The sequence below is a fragment of the Myotis lucifugus genome, unplaced genomic scaffold, assembly GCF_000147115.1.
Source record: "Myotis lucifugus unplaced genomic scaffold, Myoluc2.0 scaffold_22, whole genome shotgun sequence".
In the NCBI taxonomy this organism is placed as follows: domain Eukaryota; kingdom Metazoa; phylum Chordata; class Mammalia; order Chiroptera; family Vespertilionidae; genus Myotis; species Myotis lucifugus.
Window position 1 is genome coordinate 8,061,792 of NW_005871070.1, and position 26,081 is coordinate 8,087,872.

The following is a 26,081-nucleotide window of genomic DNA, read 5'->3' on the forward strand; positions in this document are numbered from 1 at the left end:
TTCCCAGGCAAGGTGAACATGTCTGGTGTCATTATTTTGAACATTCGCCCTTGATGCTCCAACAGGACAAACCTAATTTCTAAGATTCTTAAATTATTACCTAGGAAAGTTTTGACCATTTCCCATTGTCACATTTTCCAGTCATTTGATTCTCATGTTTGTAGACCTAGTTGTTCACTTTTAGCCTATGTCCAGGAGGGACTCAGCTCCAGGCAATTTTTTATTTCTTTCAATTTTGACATCTCTGTGAGTTAGCTGTTATACAATATTATCACAGCCTACAGCTTTCTGACTCATAGTACCCAGGAGACAATTCAGGAATGAACTTGGACTAGAATTTTATATAACATGCTGAGTTTCCTAAAGGTTTTGGTACCTATTTGTCTATAATTTGTGAAGGCCCTTTTTCTTTTCTTTACCACACAATATATTATTTGAAGAGTTCAAGTGCCCTGCAATGTATTTCTATAATTTTCTTAGCCACAGGAAACTACTGTAATGAGAAGTAGATATCTGATCTTATTTGGCAGGTCAAACCATAGTGCCGGTCAAAGCTGACTCCTCCTTTTCTGTTCCATTTGCATTATACAGTTTGCTTCTTTGGTTTTTGAACACTTGCCATATCTCAAAGATCTTCCTCTGTGCTCTAATATTCATTTTTTCTCTATATTTATAAATGTAAACACTACGTAATTTCTACAAGTGACTGAATCACCTCAAAACTACCTAAAACGGATGTCAAAAGTACAAATGATGTGATGTATAAATATCTAATCATTATGTTGTACACCTGAAACTAATATAGTGTATGTCAACAATTAAAAATAAATTAAAAAAAAGACAAAATAAATAAAAAAGCAATATTGAGTCCATTGATAGAATGGTAGGAGGAAGAGAAGGAAAGAGAGACTTTATTTCTTGTTTCCAAATACACATACACACTCATTGATGTAAGAGCGGGAACCACTTCCTATTCTACTAAGGGACTGTGGAAGTGACCCAGAACTCTCATCTCAGCCTTCTCTCCTCCCCATGGAGGTAAGAATACTAGTTACAACTTTTTCAGATGATGCAAAAAGATGACTTAATTGTTTGTGAACCAGTTTGAGAAGGATGTCAGGTACACAGTCAGCTGGATATTCAGGTAAGTAATTACAGGGCATCATACAGTTCTCAAAGGCAGAGTTAAAACTCTTTGTACATCAGGCTTTATAATAATTGGGAAGAAGGCATCTGGGTGTTAACTACTCTGAACTTATTTAAAAGTCTGGACTTCCTTAACATACTTTTGCTGACATAATATATATATGATATATATAACAAGTACCTTTTTGATCAGATAGAATAAACACACACGTTTCTAAGATTAGCTAATGGAAAAGAAAAAAAGCACCCTGAAATTCTAAACTGATTAAAGATATAAACAGGCATTCGTAAAGATCATCAGTAGTACACTGAAACCAAGAATCATTGGGAGTTAAGGAAGGATGAACAGACTGAAGAAAGGACAGAACAAATAGGCAGTTTCAAGGGAGAGACGGAAGAGAGGAAATGACTCAGCCACAGGTAGGCAGGGAGTTCCAGTTAGGTGAGCTATAGGTGATAATATGCCTGGGAAAGCTCATTACCTACAGAAGACAAGATTCTAGGAGCTCACTGCAGAGTGTCTTCAGGAGTCATAGACACAAAGCACAATGTCAATAGTATAAAAAATATTCTGTCAATGGAGAAAACCTTGGTGTCCTTTATGTTCAACATCCAGGGCAGTTCTGGTCATTGAACTGGAAGAGATTACTGGTAGTAAAAACTAATAAAAAATGATTGAGGGAGAGGAAAAATATTCATATTAGTTTAAATTTAAGTTACTCATCAAACATTTATTGGGGATCTCACTTTCCTATACACTGGAGGTACATCTTTGAACAAGAGGGGCATGGGTCCTGCCCCTTTAGGAGACAATCCTGCAGATAAATGACTATGATGTGGGAAAATCGTGGCCAAGGCTTACACTGACATTATTAAAAACACTAGAGGCCCAGTGCATGGGTGGGGTCCCTCAGCCTGGCTGGCAATCGGGGCCATCGGCCAGGGGGAGGGACCGCGGAAGGTTGGCTGGCCGCAGAAGGTTGGCTGTGGGAGCGCACAGACCACCAGAGGGCAGCCCCTGTATTGAGCATCTGCCCTCTGTGATCAGTGCGCATCATAGAGACTGTCAGAATGGTCACTTAGGCTTTTATATTCTAGAGGCCCAGTGCACAAAAATTTGTGCACTTGGGGGTAGGGGGTCCCTCAGCCCGGCCTGTGCCCTCTCGCAATCTGGGACCCCTCGGGGGTGACCACTTGCTGGCTTAGGCCTGCTCCCCAGGGGATTGGGCCTAAGCTGGCAATCAGACATCCCTCTGGCATCCCGGGAGCCCTCAGGGATGTCCACTTGCTCCAGGTAGCAGACCTAAGCTGCAGTCAGACAGTGCGCATCATAGCGACCGGTCGACTGGTCGGCCTGGTCGTTCAGTCGTAAGGGTCGCTTAGGCTTTTATATACATAGACTAGAGGCCCAGTGCACAAAAAATTTGTGCACTCGGGGGTAGGGGGTCCCTCAGCCCGGCCTGTGCCCTCTCGCAGTCTGGGAACCCTCGGGGGTGACCACTTGCTGGCTTAGGCCTGCTCCCCAGGGGATTGGGCCTAAGATGGCAATCAGACATCCCTCTGGCATCCCGGGAGCCCTCAGGGGATGTCCACTTGCCAGCAGGGAGCAGACCTAAGCTGCAGTCAGACATCCTTAGCGCTGCTGAGGAGGCAGGAGAGGCTCCCACCACCACCACTGTACTGGCAGCCATCAGCCTGGCTTGTGGCTGAGCAGAGCTCCCCATGTGGGAGCACACTGACCACCAGAGGGCAGCTCCTGCATTGAGCATCTGCCCCCTGGTGGTCAGTGTGTGTCATAGTGACCAGTCATTCCCAGTCTTTCTGCTGTTAGGGTCAGTTTGCATATTACCCTTTTACTATATAGGATAGAGGCCTGGTGCACGGGTGGGGGCCGGCTGGTTTGCCCTGAAGGGTGTCCCGGATCAGGGTGGGGGTCCCGCTTGGGTGCCTGGCCAGCCTGGGTGAGGGGCTGATGGCTGTTTGCAGCTGGTCGCACCCCCTTCAGAGTGGGGGTCCCCACTGGGGTGCCTGGCCAGTCTGGGTGAGGGGCTGAGGGCCGTTTTCAGGCTGGCGGGCGACTGAAGCTCCCAACCTCTCCTTTTTTTCTTTTATTCTGGGATTTATTTACCTTCTATGGCTGTCACTGGAGCTGAGAGCCGGCTTTAGCTCTGAGGCGGGCTCCAGCTTGAGGCCTCGGCTGCTGAAAGCAGGAATCTAGGGTTTGTTTGGGTTCTATAATTGCAACATTGTTTCGGTCCTGCTCGCTCCAGCTCTGACGGCTGAAAGCAGGTATCTGGGTTTTGTTTAGCTTCTATAATTGCAACATTGTTTCTTAGAGTGCAGCTCAGAGGCCAGCAAGGCAGGCGGGGAACCTTGGCTTCCTCCATCACTGGAGCAAGCAAGCCTCCTGTTCGCTTCAGCTGCCTGGCTGCCGGCCGCCATCTTGGTTGGCAGTTAATTTGCATATCGCCCTGATTAGCCAATGGGAAACGTGTCGGAGGTATGGTTAATTACCATGTTTGTCTATTATTAGATAGGATATATATACACTAGAGGCCCAGCGCACATGAAATCGTGCGTGAGTAGCTCGTTTCCGCTCACTTCAGCTGGCCACCCCACCCATCGCCACTTGCGCCTCACGTTCCCCACCTCCTCGGCTCCCTCCCATGTCCTCTGCTTTGCCTCCCTCCCATGTCCGCTGCCTCGCTCCCTCCCTTCGCCACCACTTCACTCCCTCCTGTGTCCGCTGCCTCAGCTCCGCTCCCATCTCCGCTACCTCCGATCCATTCCCTTCTCCGCCACTTGGCTCCCTTTTGCAGTGCTTGGCTTCCTTCTACACTGTCTTCAGTCTTCGCTGGGTGCCTGTGTATGCAAATTAACCGCCATCTTTGTTGGGTTAATTTGCACACTCTTCTGATTGGCTGGTGGGTGTAGCGAAGGTACGGTCAATTAGCATCTTTGTCTTTTATTGGTGTAGATATTTAATGGTGGGGGATTGAACAAAAAAGCAAAGAAAGAGAATTCGTGGACATAGACAAGTGTGGCGATTGCGTGGGGATGAGGCGGGTGGATGTGGAAGAGGGCATAGAGGGGATAAATGGTGATAGGAAATATAAATATAAAACTATAAAGTGAATATAGCCCTGGCCAGTTGCTCAGTGGTTAGAGCATGGGCTTCTGGCCAAGGGTCAGTACCTCGGTTGCAGGTTTCCCAGACCCAACAGGGGCAAGTGCGGGAGGCAACCAATGGATGTGTCTCTCTCACATCGATGTTTCTTGCTCTCACCCCCTCCTCCCTTCCTTCCACCTCTCTAGAAATCAAAGGAAAAAATATCATTGGGTAAGTATTAAAAAAATAATAATAGGGTAAATGTAGGATGGTTAAATTCTTCAAATAGGGAGCACAGTAGAAATTTTAAAAGAGACAGTTTTAAGACACATCTGGACAGATATTGAGGAAGGCAGGGTGGTTGGTGCTTGCTTAAAACTAGAATGGAACGTATGTGAGGGAAGAGATTATGTCTGCTTGGTTCACAGTGGATCATCAGGGACTGGCAGAGTATCTGAAAAATAGTAGCCAATCAAGAACTTTTTAACAAATAAATGAGTTAAGCAGATTTGCATTGTTATGTGCAGGTGCTAGTGTGTCACTGATCAGTATATAGACAATTTAAATCCTATATAATAAAGAGGTAATATGCAAATTGACCATCATGCCCTCGCATAAGATGGCCACCCCCATGTGGGCACAAGATGGCCTGCAGGGGAGGGCAGTTAGGGGCAACCAGGCCGGCAGGAGAGGGCAGTTGTGGGCACAAAATGGCTGGCAGGGGAGGGCAGTTAGGGGCAACCAGGCTGGCAGGGGAGGGCAGTTGGGGGGACCGAGCCAGCAGGGGAGGGCAGTTGGGGGGACTGGGCCGGCAGGAGAAGGCAGTTGGGGTGACCGGGTCGGCAGGGGAGGGCAGTTGGGGGGGACTGGAACGGCAGGGGAGGGCAGTTGGGGCGATTGGGCCAGCAGGTGAGCAGTAAGGCGTCGATCAGGCTGGCAGGCAGAAGCGGTTAGGGACAATCAGGCAGGCAGGCAGGCAGGTGAGCAGGTGGGAGCCAGCAGTCCTGGATTGTGAGAGGGATGTCTGATCCCTGTGGTTTCAGGCCTAAACTGGCAGTTGGACATCCCCTGAGGGGTCCCAGATTGGAAAGGGTGCAGGCTGGGCTGAGGGTTTACCCGCCACCCCCACCCCCCGACCCCCAGTGCACGAATTTTGTGCACCAGGCCTCTAGTATTGTAATAGGAGAAAAGCATGAGAGAGTATTAGGATGGGGTCTCTAAATAATTCAGAGATTTGGAAAGCTTCTTGGAGGAATTAATACCTGGGCTGAGTTTTGAGGGAAGAAGGTAAGGAAAGGCACTGGGCACAGCATGTATTAAATTCCTTTGAAATGAAATATCTTTATGCATTTGAGGAACCCAAAACAGTGCAGTTTGGCTGGAGAGAATAGGGTGCCATGATGGTGTGATGTTAGATTAGGTGACAGGAGCCTCTAGAATTTGAAGGACCTTTATATGCTATGCTAAAATTTGGGTTTTATTCTAAATTTGGTGATCACTAAAAGATTTTAAATAGAGAATGACATGATCAGATCTGCCTTTTAAAGATCGCTCAGGCATCAGTGGTAGTGGGAAGTGAGGGAAGAATAGAGGTGGGAGGTTTAAACTGAGACATGAAGATAATGGAATAGATATTAAAGATGTTACTGTGGAAGAGATTGGATGTGGGGGCTGAGTGAAAGAAAGGTATTAGAATGACTGCCAGGCCTCAGGTTTGGATGTAGTGCACTTAATGAAATAGATAATACAAGAGGAGCACAGTTTTTTGGTTTTCTGAAAGTGAACGGGGAGGAAAATAACAATTATAAACCCAGTCTTTACTTGAGCTTGAGGTACCAGTGGGAAGTATAACTGTGCAAGTTCTGCTTCTTTTGATGCCAACATCATGGAGGTCAACCACACTCTCTCACAAATGTTTCTTGTGGTATACAGGTCTTGAAGCAGCATGGGATTTCGGAACTTTTATGTGCTATGAGGCCCTTTAAAAAGAAATGGGGGGTGGGGTGGGGGGCCTCATAAGGAGGTTGAATGTTAGTTACTATAAAATGGAGAATCCTTAATGCTGTAACCTAAGACCTCATTTCATATATAAAATAATGGCAGCATGCGCAACAAGTCCAGTCTGCTTTCCATTAAACTATAATAACAGTAGAATAGATATGATAGAATAAGATGTATTACTTTATCTCTTTGAAATTATACCCTAAGTGTGAGCATTTGAGGTCTTGCTCCCCAGCATATGTTGTCAGCTTGGCTCAAAAAACTCTTATAAATATTTAAAAAAGAAAGAAAGAAAGAAAAAGAAATTACGCTCTGAGTGATCCTATATATTCCATAGTGAAAATTTTCTTTGTAGAAGAAAAAAATTGCCATCAATTTTATATGCAATTTTCCTGCATAACTATAATTACTAAACCTCCTTTTCCTTATTATGCTGTTAAGTATTATTTTTGTCCTATTTTTCAACTAGATGGTTATTAGCTGTATTAACTTAGAAACTTACAGTTCAGTAAACATGTTTCCTGGCAACCTCATCACATAAGAATACACACTATGGTTCTTAAAAGGTTTACCTTGCCTCTTACGTGTATATTACACTCGCTCAAACAACATTTAATGACCCAAGAAAGCATCTTTAGCCATTCATCTAGGATTCACGGTGCATTTATTTTTCATTTCCATCAAAAGATTCTGGTAGGAATGAAATACTTGTAAACTCATTCACTTCTAAAACAACAAATTGTTAGTCTAATGGTTACTAACCGGTCTTCTTCAAAGTTACCTTTCTCCCTCTATCCACCAGCTAAAGACCTACCAGTGGTTCTCAACCTACCTCATGCCTCGACCCTTCAATACAGTGCCTCATGTTGTGGTGACCCCCAACTTCATTGTTACAAATTGAACATAATTAAAGCATAGTGATTAATCACAAAAACAATATGTAATTATATATGTGTTTTCCAATGGTCTTAGGCGACCCCTGTGAAAGGGTCGTTCGACCCCCAAAGGGGTCGCGACCCACAGGTTGAGGACCGCTGAACACTGATTCATTACCTCCCCATCTCTCACGAAAAAAAATAAAAATAAAGAAAAGAGTCGCTCCTGCTCCACTCCCCAAAACCGAACCCATCCTGGAATAAGAGGGAGGCATAGTGGAACCAGCTACGACGGGCGCCCGCGAGCACGGACTCGGGACCGAAGCCGGGCTCGGAGCGCTGACCGGGAATCCCCGCAAGGACCTGGGCTGTTTGCCAGAGACAGACCGTCCCCACAGCCCCGGGACCCGACCGGCGCTAGAACCCGAGCCGAGCGAGTGACAGGCCGAGGCCCGCCGCGCGGGGAGGGCCGCCCGAAGCACGCCAGGAATGCGAGAGAAACGCCCGGAATCCGACCGCGGCCGCCGGGCGACCCGCAAGGTGAAACGGCTCCCAGGCAGGCTCGTCGCGGAGGCCCTCGCTGGACAGCGGCGCCTGGGCCTGGCCGAGCGAAGGAAACACCGCTGGGAAGCCGGGGACCGGCTCGCTCACGAGAGTCGGAGCCCGCAGCCCCCGGTGCGGTCCCCGCCGCCGGACGCCCGGAGCGAGTCGGGGGCGGACCTGGGGGCGGGGCCGGGCTCCTTCTCCGCCCCCCACAGCGAAGCCGGCCCGACCGCGCCCTCAGTGCGCCTGCGTGGGGTGAGGCGGGCCTCTACTTGGCCGCCGGGCGTGCGACGGCGGCGGCGTTCCCTACCCGGCATGCAGCGCGGGGGGCGGCCCTACGTCCCTCTCCTTCCCAACCCTGCCCCTCCCCCTCCCGCCGCGGCCCCCCCTTTCCCTAAAGTGAGTGAGTGAGACGGGCAGATGGAGGAGGGACTGTAATGGCGGCGGCCGGCAGCTCCCTGCTCTGACCCACGGCAGGCATACAGCACCCATCCCCTCCCCGCCCCGCTCCCAGCCGGCCTCCGCCCGGCCGCCCGCGCGGGGGCCCCCCCTCCCCGGCCCTCTCCCCAGCTGTCGGCGTCTCACCCTGCGCCCCGGCCGGGGGCCCCCACACACAATGGACCGAGCTCGCGGAAGGCGGTGGGAGGCGGCCCCGGGGGATGGGCGGCCCCTTCCGCGGCAGCAAGAGGGGACCCTGGGGGGAAACATAAGCCTTTCCGCCGGGGGGCAAACGGCGCGGCGGGGCAGCGGGGGTCCTCCGGCCGCCGAGGGCGCGGGTCCCGCGGCAGGCCCCGAGCTGTCCCGGCCGCAGCAGTACACCATCCCGGGCATCCTGCACTACATCCAGCACGAGTGGGCTCGGTTCGAGATGGAGCGGGCGCACTGGGAGGTGGAGCGGGCCGAGCTGCAGGTACCTGGCTGGGGTCGGTGTGCGGGACGGCGGCGGGGCTCCCGGTGCGGGTGGGAACGGGGCTTCCCTCGGAGGGAGCCCGCGCGGCCTGGGGAAGCCCGGAGGGACCTACCTGTGCGGCTCGGGGGGGCGCGGGTCCTGGCCACGGTTCTTCCGGGAGTCCTCCTCCCCCGGCCCCGCAGAAGCTGGTTTCCCCAGCCCTCGCTAGCTGCGCGGTGCGAGCTTCCTCGGGGCAGCCATTTTGGCTCTGACTATGGCGTCTGCGGGGGCTTCTGGAGGCGGCCTGCCGGGCGCCGGGGCCGGGGGCTGAGCGCCTCTCGGGGGGAGAGTCCGGCGTGGGCTGCTGAGCACGGAACTTGCTCTCGTGTGTGGCCCCTGCAGACGGAGAGCCCGAGGAGAGGGCCTGGGACGGGTCTTTTACCACCTTTTCCCGGATCACCCCCCTTTCCCATTTGGCCCGTCTGGCCCCCTCCCCTGGAGTTGGTACCTGCTTGCCCCTTGACCACCGGGCTTCTTCCCAGCGCTGCTCTGAAGCCTGTCGCTGACCTGTGCAGTGTTCGTTTCCTCCCGCAACTGGAAGTGCCTTCTCACCCGGGCTGCTGGCTTCATGCACTTAGATTCATTCCCCTTCGCTTCTGCCTGAGTTTAGGGACGGGCTCACCAAGCCTTAACCATGCAGGCGTCTCTTGGAGAGATTGCGGGTTCGGCTCCAGACCCACTGCGTTTGAGCAAGTGGCAATATTTTTTGCGGGTGGAGGGTCTTGCTTTCAGTTTGTAAAAAAACAACAACACACACACACAAAACGCGCATCATCTGAAGAAATAAAGCGGAGCGCAATAAAACGAGGTATATCTGTGCTGAATTTTTTGTAGGGTACCCTTCACCAGGTCTCCCCCTCCTCCGTCCTCCTCTTTACCTGTAAAAACCAACCTAGACGATCTGTGTTGTGTTTGTGTAACGACTGAGGAAAATAATGAATGCTAGCTGGGAGTAAAATGTTTTTATCTCAGTTTACTACCTCACAGAGGTGAAGCAAATGTATGTATCCTCAGGACCCTTCCTTCTTAAGGTGAAACTTGGATGGGCTGGCTTACCTGTCTTGGTAGATGTTGGTAGTTTAAGGGCTCGTGTCTTGGATTTCAGAATGGTTGCATATTGTTAAAAGGATTGTTCAACATTTGGGGGTACTTGTGTTTATTTTTAAATCATTGCCATGTCAAATTTAGGCTTAGAAGGGGGGGAAAAAGCATGTATCTAAATAGTGTTGCACCTGTTCTTCAGATTGGTATGTATATATATTTAGAGTGTCAGCAGTATTATTCACTCACACATACGTCATTTATGCCTAGGGTGAATAGTTAAGAAAATGTGTTTAAAGAAGGAATTTTGGATTAACTTAGAAAGGGTGAACTCAAAGAAATATATATGGGTATCCATATATATATTCGGTTTGATTTTGAACTAGTAAACTTTTATTTGACTCTACAAAGTGGGTAAAGGGTAAGAGTAGTTATATATTTTGACACTTAGCAAGTTTTGAAAAAATTAACTATAGATTAACACCTGTTAGTGAAGTCAGTGTTTTAGGATTGTGCTTTGAGATATTATAGGGCTTTTAGAAATACAACTTTCAAAAAGTTTAAGTCAACATTGTCTATTTTTTAAAACTTCTGTATGTATAGTCTGCTTTAAAATACCTGGGATTTATAAGAATTCTGCTGATACACAACTTTCTACCACACCAGGTTGCAAACTTAATATTATGTGTGAGTGAAGATAGGCATTTATTTTTTAAAATTGCATTTGTAAATGCATCGAAGCTTGGGCTCACTAAATAATACTTCACCAGTCTGAAATAGTGTTTATGAACTTTGTACTGTTGCACAAAAGCTTGTATTCTACCACTTTTCAGCTTAGCAATTGCATTACTCATTTATAAGCTTCAGTAATTTAAGTAGCTGAGAAAAATGTCATTTGTCTAAATTAGTAAGATACATACATTAGTGAGGTCTGTGTTGTCTGCCCTGGTCCTTGCTTTCTCATCTAGTTTTTTCCTTGACAGTAACAGAAAAGTCATTAAAGGAAGATTCCTTTTACTTGCTTGTTTGCTTTCAGTTGATCTACTGTTGGCATATTAGTTCTGATATAGCCATTCTAAGCTCTGCTTTTTGTTTGCTTGATTGCTTGCTTATTTTGAAGAAGTTCTACAGGGTTTCTAGACTCTTAATTTTTTCCAGGGATTTTCATTATTTCATACTGGTATTTTTTGAAATAAAATGTTCATGATTGTGTTCAGATGCTTTTATTCTATACATTTCTCTAAAATGTTTTATTGGGTTACTTAGTAGGGTTTCAGGTTTGCTTCTGCAGTGTTGAATTTGCTTTAAGTGCGTTCAGTCTTTAGTAAAATTGTGCACATTTTAAAATGTCTGTGTTGAATAAAAATTTGTTGGGAGGGTTTAAGTGATGCATCAGTGGATTTCAACTGTAAACTTAAACTTATTTTTTTAAGAAAGATAAATAAGACATCCTACATATTGTATATAGTCTTGGGTACACTGTTCATTTACACATATGAAACTGTTCAATAATGAATATGAAGAGGCAAAGATATACCTAATTTTAATGTAAAAATTTAATATGGAATCATGTATTCCTTGACTTTGAAAGATTTTAAATTGGAATTTTTCAGTATGCTTTTTTTCTTTCTAAAAGGAATTTGGGGTAAAGCCCTATTTTAGAAACTTGGAACTAACCAAAGGTTCATGTCTTAAAGCTTTTTTTTAATCTTTGTATGGGTGCCTTACCTTGTATTAAAATATTTGTTAGTAAGGCTCTAGGACAGTGAATTCTGAACAAAAATGCCAGTCAGAATCACTTTTAAAACTTAAAAAAAAAATACAGGTTTCTGCCTCATCCTCCAGAAATTTGGCCTAGGACTTGGAAAAAATGGACTTTGTAGGATTTTGGCAATTCATGTTATCCTATATAATAAAAGCCTAATATGCTAAGTGCCTGGTTGACCTGTCGGCCATTCAACCAATCAAAGCGTAATATGCTAATGATATGCACTGACCACCAGGGGGCAGACACTCCAACTAGTAGGTTAGCTTGCTGCTGGGGTCTGGCCAATTGGGACTGAGCAAGATGGGCCAGACACGCCCTGGAACCCTGCCGCAGTCCTTCCCCAGCTGGCCAACCTCCCGTGTCCTTCCCTGGCCCTGATTGTGCACTGGTGGGGTCCCTTGGCTTGGCCTGGCCTGCGTCCTCTCACAATTCGAGACCCCTTGGGGGATGTCAGCTGGTTTCGGCCCAATCCCACAGGGCAGGCTGAGGGACCCCACTGGTGCATGAATTCGTGCACCGGGCCTCTAGTATAAAAATAATAACTGCCCTTTAATCAGCATTACAATCTTATGCACGTACCATTCCTGTTTTACAGATGAGACAAATTTAGGTTAAATAACTGCAAGGTCACCCAGCTATAAAGTGTTACAGTTGACACTTGAACCCAGGTTTGTCTGAATTCAAAGCCCATGTTCTTATTACCACTATTGTAACCACTGTATTATATGGTCATCTTAGCATTTTTCATAGAAATCGAGTCTGTCCTGTAATTCTTTGTCTACCATCACATGGCATCACTTCAGTACATTTCAAAAAGTTCTTTTGAGCCCCCAGGATGTAGCAAGTATAGTTCATGTATATTGCAAACATGTCCTTATGTTTCTATAGTTAGTATGTAATAAAAAATTCACATATGGTATATATAAAATGCTGTTTGTCAACTATAAAAATATGACATAGATAATACACAGAAACTATAGTCCAGGAATTTGTATTCTAAAACTGCTAATTCTTCAGCAAATATAAAAATTTTAATTAGTGTTTGTGTTTGCACACACTGGCATATAGACTTGTCATAACACGACAGATATTGCTACCTAACAATCTTACCCTATCGGACATATTTTTCTCACATGTAACTTGATTTCTTCTCACTTTTTTTAAATTCTTCATTTTTAATTAAAGGGGGAAGAACTTTGTTTCCCCTGCACTCTTCCTTTTATTGTCAGCATTTTCTTAGGGTAGTCAAGAATGATGATTTGGAAGTTCCCGTGCCTTTTCTATTACAGCATTTTTATGATTCTACTGTGAAATACTGTAATGTAGTTTCCTATTTCAAATGATGGTGACAATAGAGTAAAAAATATTTTACTCGATAGGATTAAGAGTCTACAGCCTTATGTCATTCTCCCTGTTTCTTTTTGAAAGCTTTGGAAACCAAAAGTCTAGGGTAGTGATTTTCAGTTGATGTACCTCAAGAATTTTTAAAACATGCAATACCATGCCCGGCCAGTGTTGCCAAGTGGTTGAACGTCAATTTATGAACCAGAAAGTCATGGTTCGATTTCCGGTCAGGGCACATGCCCAGGTTGCATGCTTGATCCTCCAGTAGGGAGCGTGCAGGAGGCAGCCGATCAATGATTCTCTCTCAGCATTGATGTTTCTATCTCCCTCTCTGAAATCAATAAAAATATATTTAAAAACTAAAAATAAAACGTGCAATACCTGACTACTTAGTCAGGGGCAACTGACCTCTTTTCCCTTAGATTGTCCAATGGGAAAAAATGACAACAGCCAACACAATAGCGCTTTGGTGTGAATGAATCAAAATTATACCTATTTTTCCTTGGCCAGTGTGACTCACTGGTTAGAGTGTCGGCCCATGAACCGAAAGTCTCGGGTTTGATTCCTGTTCAAGGGCACGCACTTGGGTTGCAGGTTTGATTGGAGCATGTGCTGGAGGCAACCAATTGATATGTTTCTCTTAAATGCTGTCACGCCGAGCTGAAAAGGTTCGCCATCACTGCCCTAGGGGGAGGCAGTACTAATCTTTTTTTGAGAAGCATTATTGTAATACCAAGTCCTTAGAGCAGTGGTTCTCAACCTTCCTAATGCCACGACCCTTTAATACAGTTCCTCATGTTGTGGTGACCCCCAACCATAAAATTATTTTCGTTGCTACTTACTTCATAACTGTAATTTTGCTACTGTTATGAATCGTAATGTAAATATCTGATATGCAGGATGTATTTTCATTGTTACAAATTGAACATAATTAAAGCATAGTGATTAACCACAAAAACAATATGTAATTATATATGTGTTTTCCATTGGTCTTAGGCGACCCCTGTGAAAGGGTCATTCAACCCCCAAAGGGGTCGCGACCCACAGGTTGAGAACTGCTGCCTTAGAGCATTTCATGATGGACCTGCTGATATAAAAGTTTTACTTATATCTCCTGTTTTTCCTTCTCTTTTTGGTCTATTTTCTTCAACTATACTTTTCAATCCTATTAAATTTGCAAAAACATTTTCTTGCTTGAACTTTTAAAAGAAAGATATTTGTTTTTTATTTTCTTTTTTTTTTTTTTTTAGCATGGTGGGGTTTTTGTTGTTGAAGTTTTCTTTCCCTGAATTGTCGGTTTCCTTTGAATTTCTTTTTTGTTTTGCTTCTCTTCTTTCTTACCTAATGCTTTCCTCAAATATTGGTGACCATTGACTATCTGTTTGGTAGCTATGAGCTTTTTAAGCAACGTTTTCTTGCCTTAGCCGGTTTGGCTCAGTGGATAGAGCGTCAGCCTGCGGACTGAAGGGTCCCCCAGGTTCAATTCCTGTCAAGGGCACATGTCTGTGTTGTGCGCTCGATCCTCATCATTGATGTTTCTATCTCCCTCTTCCTTCCTCTCTGAAATCAATAAAAATATATTTTTTAAAAAATAAACAACCTTTTCTTAAAACTCACTTTCATTTCCATTAAAAATTATTGAGTGACTTTTAATCTGCTTTAGCCTTGCCATAAATTAGTTTTCTTAAAGCTTTGTTTATAATGGGTTCTCATAGCTTATAATTCTCTGGATTCTCCAGATAACTTCCTATGATGTCCATAACTGTAATTTAAAAAAAAAAAGGTATATGGAAATATTTTATCATCTTTGCTCCATTTTACTAGTATATTGAGCCAATCTGCAGGATAATATTCTATACCTGCTGAACTCTTTGGAGTCTGGTTTTCTTCAAGTTTTCTGTCAGTTCTTTCCACAGTTCTCTTTCTTATATCTCCCATTAGTATATGATCACTTTCTCCCTAGATTCTTATCATTTTCACCTTACCAGGCTAACATAAACTTCAGGTCCTTGGCTTTCCTTTAGTTGTTCCTTTTAGTCATACTCTATTTTTCTGGTTTGCAGTGTCCTTATGTTCTATGTTGATGTTTTCACCTTTCCTGGTATCTTTAAATCCTATTTTTTGTATACCAGGTTCAGTTTTTTGTTTATTTGTTTGTTTTGTTTTTTAAGTCTCCTCCTCTAAGCCAGTGGGTATCTCAAAACTTTAGCTTTTGTTGTGCTATCTGGTATAAACAAACATGACATATAGTACAAATTTCTTTTGATTTAAATTCAACCTCTAAAGAGAAAAGTGTTTGTTTTTTTCTTTAAAAGTATCAGTATGTTGCCCTGGCTGGGTGGCTCAGTTGGCTGGAGCATCGTCCTGTATACCAAAAGGTTGTGGGTTCGATTCCCAGTCAGGGATCATACCCAGGTTGTGGGTTTGATCCCTGGTTGGGGCATGTGTAGGAGGCAGCTGATTGATGTTTCTTTCTCACATAGATGTTTCTCTCTCTCTCTCTGTCTTTCTCAAATCAATAAAAAAACATATCCTTGGGTGAGGACTTAAAAAAATTTTTGTTAAGTGATGGTACGTCATTTATGCTGCTTTAATACATAAAACAATACTATAACTGACTCTACTCCCACAATTTTTTAAAATATATTTTATTGATTTTTTATAGAGAGGAAGGGAGAGGGATAGAGAGTCAGAAACATCGACGTGAGAGAAGCATCAGTCAGCTGCCTCCTGCACAACCCCTACTGGGGATGTGCCCTCAACCAAGGTACATGCCCCTGACTGGAATTGAACCTGGGACCCTTCAATCCGCAGGCCGAAACTCCATCCACTGAGCCAAACCGGTCAGGGCTCTCCCACAATTTTTTTAGTGTGGTAAAATATACATAAGAAAATTAATTATCTTAACCACTTTTAATTATACATGTTCATAGTGTGCAACCATCACCACAGTCCATCTCTAGAACTCTTTTCATCTTGTAAAACTGAAACTTAAATATCCCAGTCCCTCTAGTCCCTGGCAACCACTTATCATTCTATTCTCTGTCTCCATGAATTTGACAAGGTACCTCAAATAAGTGGAATCATTTCAGTATTTGTCTTTCTGTGACTGGTTCTTTTACCTAGCATTATAGGGTTTATTCATGTTGTAGCATGTGTCATAATTTATTTATTGATTGATTTTCTATAGAAATGCTTTGATGACTTTATTTTTAAAATTTTTATAGTTTTAATCCTCACCCGAGGATATTTATCCATTGATTTTTTTTTTTTTAAGAGAGAGTGGAAGGCAGAGAGAAATAGCCATGTGAGCGAAGTACATCAATTGGTTGCCTCTTGCATGCACCCTGACCAGGGTCCGCAGTTGGAGAGGAACTTGCAAACAAGGTATGTGCCCTTGACCGGAATCGAACCAGGACCCTTCGATTCGCAGGCCGATGCTCTATCCGCTGAGCCAAACTGGCTAGGACAAGAATTTATTTTTTAAGGTTGAAAAACACAACACAGTTTGCTTATCCATTCATCAAATGGATGGACACTGGGTTGCTTCTACTTTTTAGCTATTAAGAATAATGCTGCTAAAACATGCATGTACAAATATCTCTTCAAGGCCCTGTTTTCACTCCTTTTTGTATAAATGACTTTTACTTGATAACAAAATTGAAAAATTGAGTACTTACAGGTTGTAGACTGTTTTAATCAGGTGTGTTGCTTTTTTAAAAATCCGAGTTCAAAGCATTCATTTCTATTGATTTTTTTAAAGTTTGAGCACTTTTTTTTGTTTAAGTTACAAGAATGCATGAAATTATGATGGACAATTTTACATGAAGTCATGTGACTGCTGAGTTAAGGCAACAGTGCCCAATCAAACCTATCACAGTTTGAATCTGATTTAGGTACTAATTTCAACAGAAGCATCTAGGCATTTGGTACCCTCTATCAATCTTAATCCCTACCACCTTCCTCTCTAACTCAGCAGATGTCTTACCTCCTACTTCACAAAGAAAATAGAACCCCATCAGATGGGGAGTTCTTTTATTATCGCTACCAAATCTACAAATGGTACATGTACACACATACCTCTTTCTTTTAGGCCACTCTGAAAATGGGAGACATTTCTTTTTCTTATAAGACTTCTCTCTGTTGATTGTTCATTTGTTTATTCATTTATTGGCTGTTTATTGAGCACCTTACTCAGTAGGTGTGTGTGAGGCACTGGGAATCTTCTCTCTATATAAAAGCCTAAGTGACTGGTTGACTGGTAGCTATGACGTGCACTGATCACCAGGGGGCAGATGCTCAACGCAGGAGATGCCCCCTGGTGGTCAGTGTGCTCCCACAGCGGAAAGGCCACTCAACTGACCAACGGGCACCAGCCTCCGGCCTCATGGCTGGTGAGAGCAGCTGCGGGGGTTGAGAGCCTCTCCCGTGGACACTCCCACTGTGCGCCCCTCTCCCATCCGGACCGGGACCTGGACGGGGATGGGGACTGGCATCTGGACTGAGTGCAAGCCGTCGGCTGCTTCTAGGTCATGGGCGCGCCAGTATCGCCGCGCAGACACCCAGCGGAGCCCAGTGAGCCTACCAAGTGGTGGCGGTGGCGTCAGCAGGCACAGCAGGCTCGGAATGAGCAGGAGCGGAGTCGCACCGGCCCAGGCCCAGGCTCCGGCTCCTCCCCGGGGATGTAGGCCTGCAGGTTTTGGTCAATCCCCAAGGCCAGGCCTCTAGTAAAATTAGAAACAAAATAAAGCTTCTGCCCTCTTACAGCTTAAATTCTAGTGGATAGAGGAAGAAAATAAAGTTTTTCAGATGGTGATAAATGCTATAGAGCACAGGAAAGCAGAGAAGGATAATAGATAAGGAATAGATTTGTGTGTAAGATTATTTAAACAGGGTCCCTGGAGAAGACCTCACTACTGAAGATTAGATACCTTTTGTTCCTTCTTCCATTATTGCCTTCTTTTATGTTAAATAGATATTTTCAATATATCATTTTAACTTCCTTGTATTTCTTTCACTGAAATTTTTTTAGTTTTCTTTCTGGTTGTCCTGAGGATTATAGTTAACATTTTCTCTAGTTTAGATTAATAGCACTTTAATTACAATAGTATACAAAAACTGTTTCTATAAAGCTTCATTTCCTTTTCCATCCTTTGTGTTATCCTGCAAATTGCATCTTTATTGTACACTCATTAACACTATTTCAATTACTGCTTAATGTTGTTGTCTTTTAAATCAGGAGAAAAAGTTAAAAACAAATATATTTATACTGTCTGTGTGCTGATTGTTTTTTCTGTGTGTATATCTACTGTTGCCCCTCTATTGAATTTTTCATTTTAGTTAGTATATTTCTCAAATTCTATAATTTCTTTTTGATCCTTTTAAAAAATAATTTTTGTCTCTATTGATATTCTCACTTTGGTGAGACATCATTCTCATACTCTCCTTTAGTTCTTTAAACATAGTTTCCTTTAGTTGTTTTAACATATTTAAAATAGTTGACTTAAAAGTCTTAATCTAGTAAATTCAGTGTTGGCCTTCCTCAGGGGCAGTTTATATTGACTCTCCTTTCCCCCTCTCCCATATTTTGTTTCATGCTTCATAATTTTTTGTTGAAAACTAGATATTTTAAATAATGTAGTAACTGTAGAAATTGAATTCTCCCTTCTCAGGATTGTTTATTGTTGCTATTTGTTATTATTGTTTATTTAGTGAGTTTTTGGAATTAATACCATAAAATATGTAGTTTTTGTTGTTCTATGTGGTTACTGAAGTTTCCGTTCAGTTAGCTTACTGGTTAAGCTAATGAGTAGGTAGACATTTCCTTGGATACCTGGAACATGTAAGCTTTTCAGGGTGTGGGTCTCCATATGTGTGTTGGGACATGCCTTCAAGACACAGCCAGACAGTTAGCAACTGTGTCATAGCTCTCTTTTCCTGCTTGTTCTGAGCCTATAGGTTAGCCAGAAGTAAGAGTTTAGGGCAGTGGTTCCCAAACTTATTTGGCCTACCGCCCCCTTTCCAAAAAAAATATTACTCAGCGCCCCCTGGAAATTAATTTTTTTAAATTTTAATAGCAATTAAACAGAAAGACATATGTATTAATGTTTCTACCTTTTTCGTAAAATATAGTAAAGAAGGTGTAAATTAGAAACATTGAAGTTTGAAATTATGAAACTATTTATTGAACTCAGAATAGAAAGGTAATACAAAAAAAGTTAAAACAAATGCACCTGTGGCCATCACCGCCCCCCTGGATCGCTGCAGCGCCCACCAGGGGGCGGTAGCGCCCACTTTGGGAATCACTGGTTTAGGGCCTTCTCAGATATTTTCTGAGCATGTGCATAGGTTATGCCTGTTTGTGGCCTTTTGGTTTTTCAGGAATACGTTGGAGCTTCCCAGAGAGTCTCCATGGATATCTCATTCCCCAGTTTTTCCTTGTAAGCTTTTTTTTAATTATCCTATTGTTTCCCCCCAAATATTGTCCATCACCTCAGGCAGTCACAATGTTTGACAATTGCCTGTGATTGTTTTTCACCAAAGGCACTCCACTCCCCAACCAAAAACAAAACATGCTGTTTGCACTGAATGAGCTCAGAGTCAGCCAAATAAAGACAGTTTGGTACTAGAGTTTTCCAGAGAGCCACCAGACATTGCAAGTAATTACAGTTTTCTGTGAATGGGACTTGTAAGGAACTCCAACCCTCTTCTGTCCCTTCTAGTGGCTGGTGATTTTCCACTATGATTGCAGGCTGTTGGTTTCATGGCTTTGTGGAACTGGGAAAGGGTAGATGGGAACAGGGCAAATAAAAACACCACAAAGCTTGCTGTTTTTACTGAGATTCGGCCATATTTGTTGAATAAACACTCCCCAGATTGCTGCAGTCCTTTGTAATTTCCAGAGTTCTGAAAAAGTTCATTCTTATAACATTTGCCAGTGTTCTCATTACTTTCATGAAGGAGAGAATTTCAGAGGTCTGTACTCTGCTATTCTAGCTGATGAGAGTAACATTAGCAGTTAATAAGGATATGTGGGTTTGTTCTCCAAGTGAGATGGCTCAAGGGAACCTGGGGATTACGGATTTTCAGTTAATCAACCCATGCCCCGTCCCTTTTTCAGGGTTCCATTTTTTTTCCCTTTTCCCATGGGTGCCTTAGCATAGCAGATCTGTATAGATTGAGAGTTTAACTTTCTTTGGAGCTCTACCAGTCTTATGATTAAGTCCTGGTCCTTTGTGGCCTTCTGCTGCTAGAGATGAGTGTCTTCGTTACCAAAGAACCTCTGGCTTTCACACTTCACTTCTATTTCTCTACTAGAGGCCTGGTGCACGAAATTCGTGCATGGTTGCGGTCGCTAGGCCTGGCCTGCGATCGAAGTGTGAGTGTCTGGCATGGAAGGGCAGGTCCCAGCTGACCTCCGGGCCCTGGGTAGCACCTGGGCCCTCGCATGCCCCTCTTCGCCTGAGTCATCGGGCCCCCGCCTGGTTCCCCCAGCACCCGGGAGCTGGGCAGTGGCCCTGCCGCCACTACTGCTGGTCGCCATCTGGGGGGCGATTGGGCCTGGCTCGCACCTGCCTTGATCTGGCGCTGCCCGCTCACCTGCTCCACCATCCCACTGTGGTCCCGCTCTCATCAGGGCCCATTGGGGCCGGCAGTGCCTCCACTGCCGTCCGCTGCCAGCACCATGTCATCAACACCTGTCATGTTCTGCATCACCCCCTGGTGGTCAGCGCACGTCATAGCGAGCGGTCGAGCTCCCGGTCGAGGGGACAATTTGCATATTAGACTTTTATTATATAGGATTATTCATTTCACTTCTTGTTGTATTTTCCAAAGGGTCAATTGCCTTTGGCAACAACAAACCAATTTTATGGTCCTAATATTTCTCAAATGCCAGATACATTGGACTTCTAGTGCACGGGTTGGCACACTATGATTTGCAGACCAAATCCAGTCCAAGGCATGCCTGTTTTTGTAATGTCCCATTTTTAAAGAGTTGTAAAACAAAAAACAACAAAGAAGAATATGAAATACTATCTGGTCCTTTTAAAGAGTTTGCCAACTTGTATATTCCCTTCCACTGAAAACTATCTAGTTTACCAATAGTGAAAGTTTTAACAATTGCACTGCCACTTTGTGCTAGGGGCTCTCTATTCTATTCACCACCATGGGATTCTTTGCCAGGTAGATAGTAAACTCCAAAACTTCATGTTAGAGCAGCGGTTCTCAACCTGTGGGTCACGACCCCTTTGGAGGTCAAACGACCCTTTCACAGGGCTCGCCTAAGACCATCGGAAAACACATATATAATTACATATTGTTTTTGTGATTAATCACTGTGCTTTAATTATGTTCAATTTGTAACATGAAATTGGGGGTCACCACAGCATGAGGAACTGTATTAAAGGGTCGCGGCATTAGGAAGGTTGAGAACCACTGTGTTAGAGCCTGCTTTCTTGAACCATTCCCATCACCAGTGGCTGCTAGTTGGAAGAGCTAACTGAGATGGCGATTAGCATCTCAGAAGTTTATTAGGGAATGTTCTTAGGACAACATCTGTAGAAGGAATGGAAAGGAAGCAGAGGTATAAATTGGGCTGTAATGTAGTATCAAAAAAGCCAATTGACTTTATGAGGAACTCGAAGCTGGGATAAACTTCGGAGTTGTCCAGAGTTGTGGCAAGGTGCTGGGCCCTTATGGAACTGTTTTGATCAGTCACTCAATGAAGACCACTTGGGCAGGCAGCTGTCATGAGCTGAAGCATTCCTGAAAGGGCCTGATAGGTGAAAACTGTTTTCCAACAGCACTCCCAGCAGCGGAAATAAATCCTTTATTTCTACAGGGGAAGCATATCCCTGTCTGCTACATATACCTTTATGTGAGTTCTTTTAATTATAATTTTTCTTAAAAATTTTAAGTGATTTTTTTTTAATAAATCAATTTTTCTCATGAGAAAACTATTACATATAATTCTCTCACACTCTACACTGTTCTTGCAATCCAGGACCCCTCAGGGGATGTAGGATAGCTGGTTTTGGCTTGATCACCGCAGGCCAGGCCAAGGGACCCCACCGGTGCACAAATCCATGCACCGGGCCTCTAGTGTGATAGAATCCTTACAATGCTAATCTTAGGGATTGAAATTTATAGCAAACAGTTCTTAAAAAGACATCTAATTCAGCCCATTTGACAAATGAGGAGGTTGAGAATAAGATAAAGGGTTATGAAGCTAGTTAGTGATAAGTAAGGATTAAAATGTAGGTTTCCACCCTAGCCTGTTTGGTCAGTGGATAGACCATTGATCCTTGGCTCTGGTTTGAGGCAACCAATCGAGTTTTCTCTCACATCAACGTTTCTCTTTCTCCCCCTGACTTCCACTCTCTCTCTAAAATCAATGGAAAAATATCCTCGGGTGAGGATTAACAACAAAAAAGTAGGTTTCCAAACTCCCAGGCTAGTATACTTTTAGCAACTCCTTAACTTAGTTTCTAAGAAGACAGTATTAGGGTTCTGAAACAGCAGTGTTTTTTGGCCTTTAAAGTCATCTTGCTGCTCTTTGAAACAATGTTAAACAATACTAATATATACATGCTTCAATAACAACAGTAATAATAAAATCGACTTCTGGACTCTATCATTTTCATCACCCCTGAAATTAATTTGGGCAGATGAATATAATTTATTTTTAACTTTCCTGGAAGATGGTTCCACAGATATCTTTGGAAACTTCTTCCTGATAACTATGGGTTATCAGATAATGGAAATCCTTCACTATTTGTTTGCAGACAGGATTATATAATGAACATAGTTTTCAAATGATGTCTGACAGTGCTCTAGAATTTAAAAATGTAGTATTTTAGTTTTAATGATGTTTTGGATCATCTGAATTGTAATTGAATACTGTCATTTGACTCTTGGATTAGAATTTACATTTGTATTTATTTTTTGTGGTGCCAAGTATTTACTGTTTTTGATCATTGGGGACTAATATTAAAGGAAAAGAATAGAGGTAATTTTAAGAAGAATATGCTTTTGAGTTAAGTGAAGACCAAGTGATTTTTCTAGTATATGGAATTATAATTCTACACAGTAGGCCCTCGGGTTACGTCTGAGATCCGTTTCTATGGTGTGACATAACACGATTTTCGCCGTAAGTCAGAACCCACCTACATAAGTACTGACGTCACTCACATGGAGCACATACACAGCAGTAATGAAGTGAAACAGTAAAAAAAATTTTAAAGAAAGATAACAATTCCTGACCTTTACTTGTGGTAAATAAATAATAGAAATCATAAAGCACGTATGTTGAAATCATGGAAGTTTTTTTTTTATAAATAAATGGGAGATGGTGATGTAAACATGAAACAAGGTACATCGAGTCCAACGTAACCCGAGGACTGTCTGTACAATAAAACCCTAATATGCAAATTGACCGAATGGCGGAATGACCGGTCGCTATGACACGCACTGACCACCAGGGGGTAGACACTCAATGCAGGAGCTTCCCTGGTGGTCAGTGCGCTCCCACAGGTGGAGCGCCGCTTAGCCAGAAGCAGGGCTTATGGCTGGCCAGTGCAGCAGCTGTGGCGGGAGCCTCCCCCGCCTCCACTGCAGCTCTAAGGACCCTTCGGGGGCTGTCCCCCTAGGGGCCCCAGACTGTGAGAGGGTACAGGCTGGGCTGAGGGACCCCCGCCCCCCCTCCCCTGCACGAATGTCGTGCCCTGGGCCTCTAGTGTTTCATAATAATGTGAAACAGAAAAATTACATACCTTAACATGAGGCATTTAGTAGTTAATAATACAGGTATTCCAAACTTAACCCTTTGAGTGCCAACTAATATCCTAGGAACTATGCGAAAATTGCCAAGGCATTTTTGCTGATTTTACAGCCGTTTAGGAAAAAAATTATGACTCGCAAGTAAATGAAGTTACATATTCAAAAACTTAAGAAAACCTTTACTACATTTGTTTTCATCTTTGACATATATTGTTTGCTGATTGTATTATAAAATACTAGTAGAAAAAAAAATTGAACAAAACATACAATGTTAAAATAGAGGGACACCCTTCTCCAATATCTTCCACAAAATCGTCATCTTCACAGCAAGAATTGACATATTTAGCAATATCATCACTAATAAAAGCAGACTTAGAACTGGATGCCGTTTCAAGCTTTAGGGCTACAAAATCTGAGTAAACTTCATAAAATCTTAGTACATGTAAAAAATTAGGCAGATAAATGCCAGTGGTCAATTTTAGAACTACAAACATTAGGCATCATAAGTAATCTGCACTTAGGTGCCATCTGTCAGTAAAGAGTGAACTACTAGCATCTAATAGTGACACCGCAGGAGGAGCGCGATTGCGCTCCCGGCACTTTGGGCAAAAGACAGGAGGAGCGTGATCGCGCTCCCCGGCACTCTAGGGGTTAAAGGAAGCTTATAGTGGTGCAGTTAGTACCATTTTCAGGTTTTGAGCAGATATAAATTCAGCAAAATCACAACATCCATTCTTTTTTTAAAAATTACATTTTGATTTCAGAGAGGAAGGGAGAGAGAAATATCAATGGTGAGAGAATCATTGATCAGCTGTCTCCTGCACGCCCTCTAGTGGGGATCGAGCCCACAACCAGGGCATGTGCCCTGACCAGGAATCAAACCGTGACCTCCTGGTTCACAGGTTGATGCTCAACTACTGAGTCACACTAACCCGTCTATCCATCCTTTTCAATGTTCTTATTAGATTTTGTTTGGAAGTTTTGTGTTTAGTTTTTAGTTTATTTAGCGTTATATTTATGTAAGATCTGTATGCATAAAGAATTTACTTAAAGGTTTATGTTAATTCTAAGTTAAAGGGGTTGATGTTAGATCAGCTAAAGGTACTCACTTAGAGTATATGGAAGTTATAATGAATGTGCCAGTCATATTTTATGTGTGTGTGGAGGCAAGGAAGAAGGGAAGATTCTTGTGTAGAAGAAAAATAATTTAAGTTATAATAATAACAGGTTTTTTCTGAATAAAGTGTTTGATGCCATCAACTACTAAAAGGAAATTTTTATCATTTCAATCTTTAAGGATTCATTCTACTTCTCATGTTCTAGTGAATGTGCTTTTTGAATGTGCTTAACTCTCGAAATAATTCTGACATGGAATCAACCTAAGTGTCCATTGATGTATGGATGAATGGATAAGTGAAATAAGACAGCCTAAAACAAATACTGTATGATCTTATTTATATGTAGCAGCTAAGAAGAAGAAAAAAGATTAGATTTGTGGTTACCAGAGGTGGAGGACCCATCAGTTTTCCATAGTCTCTGCACCAGTTTACATTACCATCAACAGTGCACAAGGGTTTCAGTTTCTCTGTGTTCTTGCTAACACTTGTTATTTTCTGTGTGGGTTTTTTTCCCTCCTAATGGATGTGAGATGATATTTCATTGTGGTTTTGATTTCTGCAATGATAAGTTGAGCATCTTTTCATATGCCTCCTGGCCATTTTTATTATCATCTTTGGATGATAAATGTCTGCTCAAATTCTTTGCTCATTTTTTAATTGGATTGCTTTTTGTTACTGAACTTTCTCTATACTATTATCTCTGCCATTGTGCTTGAGAATGACCAAAAGCGTTCATAACCATTTTTAGTGTCTAAACATTATATGTACTGATATAGTCAAAAGCAGCTTTTTAGTGGTATTTTCTAGTAAGCCCTTTCACAGTATGGTTTCTATTAACCTTCCAGATTTATCTCCCTTGTATCTCTTCTTCTCATCATATCTCCCTTCCCCTCAAACATAATACAGGCATACCTTGGATGTTGCAGATTTGGTTCCAGAAAGTGAGCATTGCAATAAAGCGAGTCATAATCTTTTCAATGGTGGAGGGTCTTGCCTTCAATTTGTAAAAAATGTGGCACCTATGAATAAAGTGAAGAGCAATAAAATGAGGTATGCCTGTAAAGTTTCAGTAATACTTAATTTCTCTAAACTGGTAAAGTTAGTGTATCCTCCTTGCCCTCTAGGCCTTTACACACGTTCTCTATACTTGGAACACTTCTCCTGTTTGAACTGTCTTCTACTCCTCTTTAGCTCAATGCCTAGCTGTCCTTTTCTCTGGGAAACCATCTTTTAGCCTACAAAATATAAATTAGGTTTTTTCCCCTATGTGGTGAACTTCCTTAATCACAACATGTATGAAGCTGCATTGCTTATGCCCAGTCTATTTGCTATCTCTCTTACAGTAGGTCATAAACTCTGTGAGAACAGGGATTGCATTGGCCTTGTTCATCATAGTATCCCCAGAGCC

At 43.1% G+C, this 26,081-nt stretch overlaps 2 protein-coding genes across 6 annotated transcripts in view; one reads left to right on the forward strand and one right to left on the reverse strand.

Annotated features, from left to right (window-relative positions):
* The window catches only part of AP4S1 (adaptor related protein complex 4 sigma 1 subunit), a 66,374-nt gene extending 57,172 nt beyond the window's left edge, over positions 1-9,202 (reverse strand). For 3 of the 5 annotated variants that reach the window (XM_023751545.1, XM_014453343.2, XM_023751544.1), the window contains exon 1: positions 8,697-9,202. The gene's annotated coding sequence lies outside the window, so the exon portion shown is untranslated. The remainder of the gene's footprint in view (positions 1-8,696) is intronic. The other 2 variants (XM_014453338.2, XM_014453342.2) reach the window with 2 other exon arrangements.
* STRN3 (striatin 3) overlaps positions 8,304-26,081 on the forward strand; it is a 107,989-nt gene continuing 90,211 nt past the window's right edge. The window contains 2 exon segments of the mRNA XM_023751547.1: positions 8,304-8,345; positions 8,348-8,584. Coding sequence (XP_023607315.1) covers positions 8,334-8,345; positions 8,348-8,584 — 249 coding nt within the window. The 5' untranslated portion in view covers positions 8,304-8,333.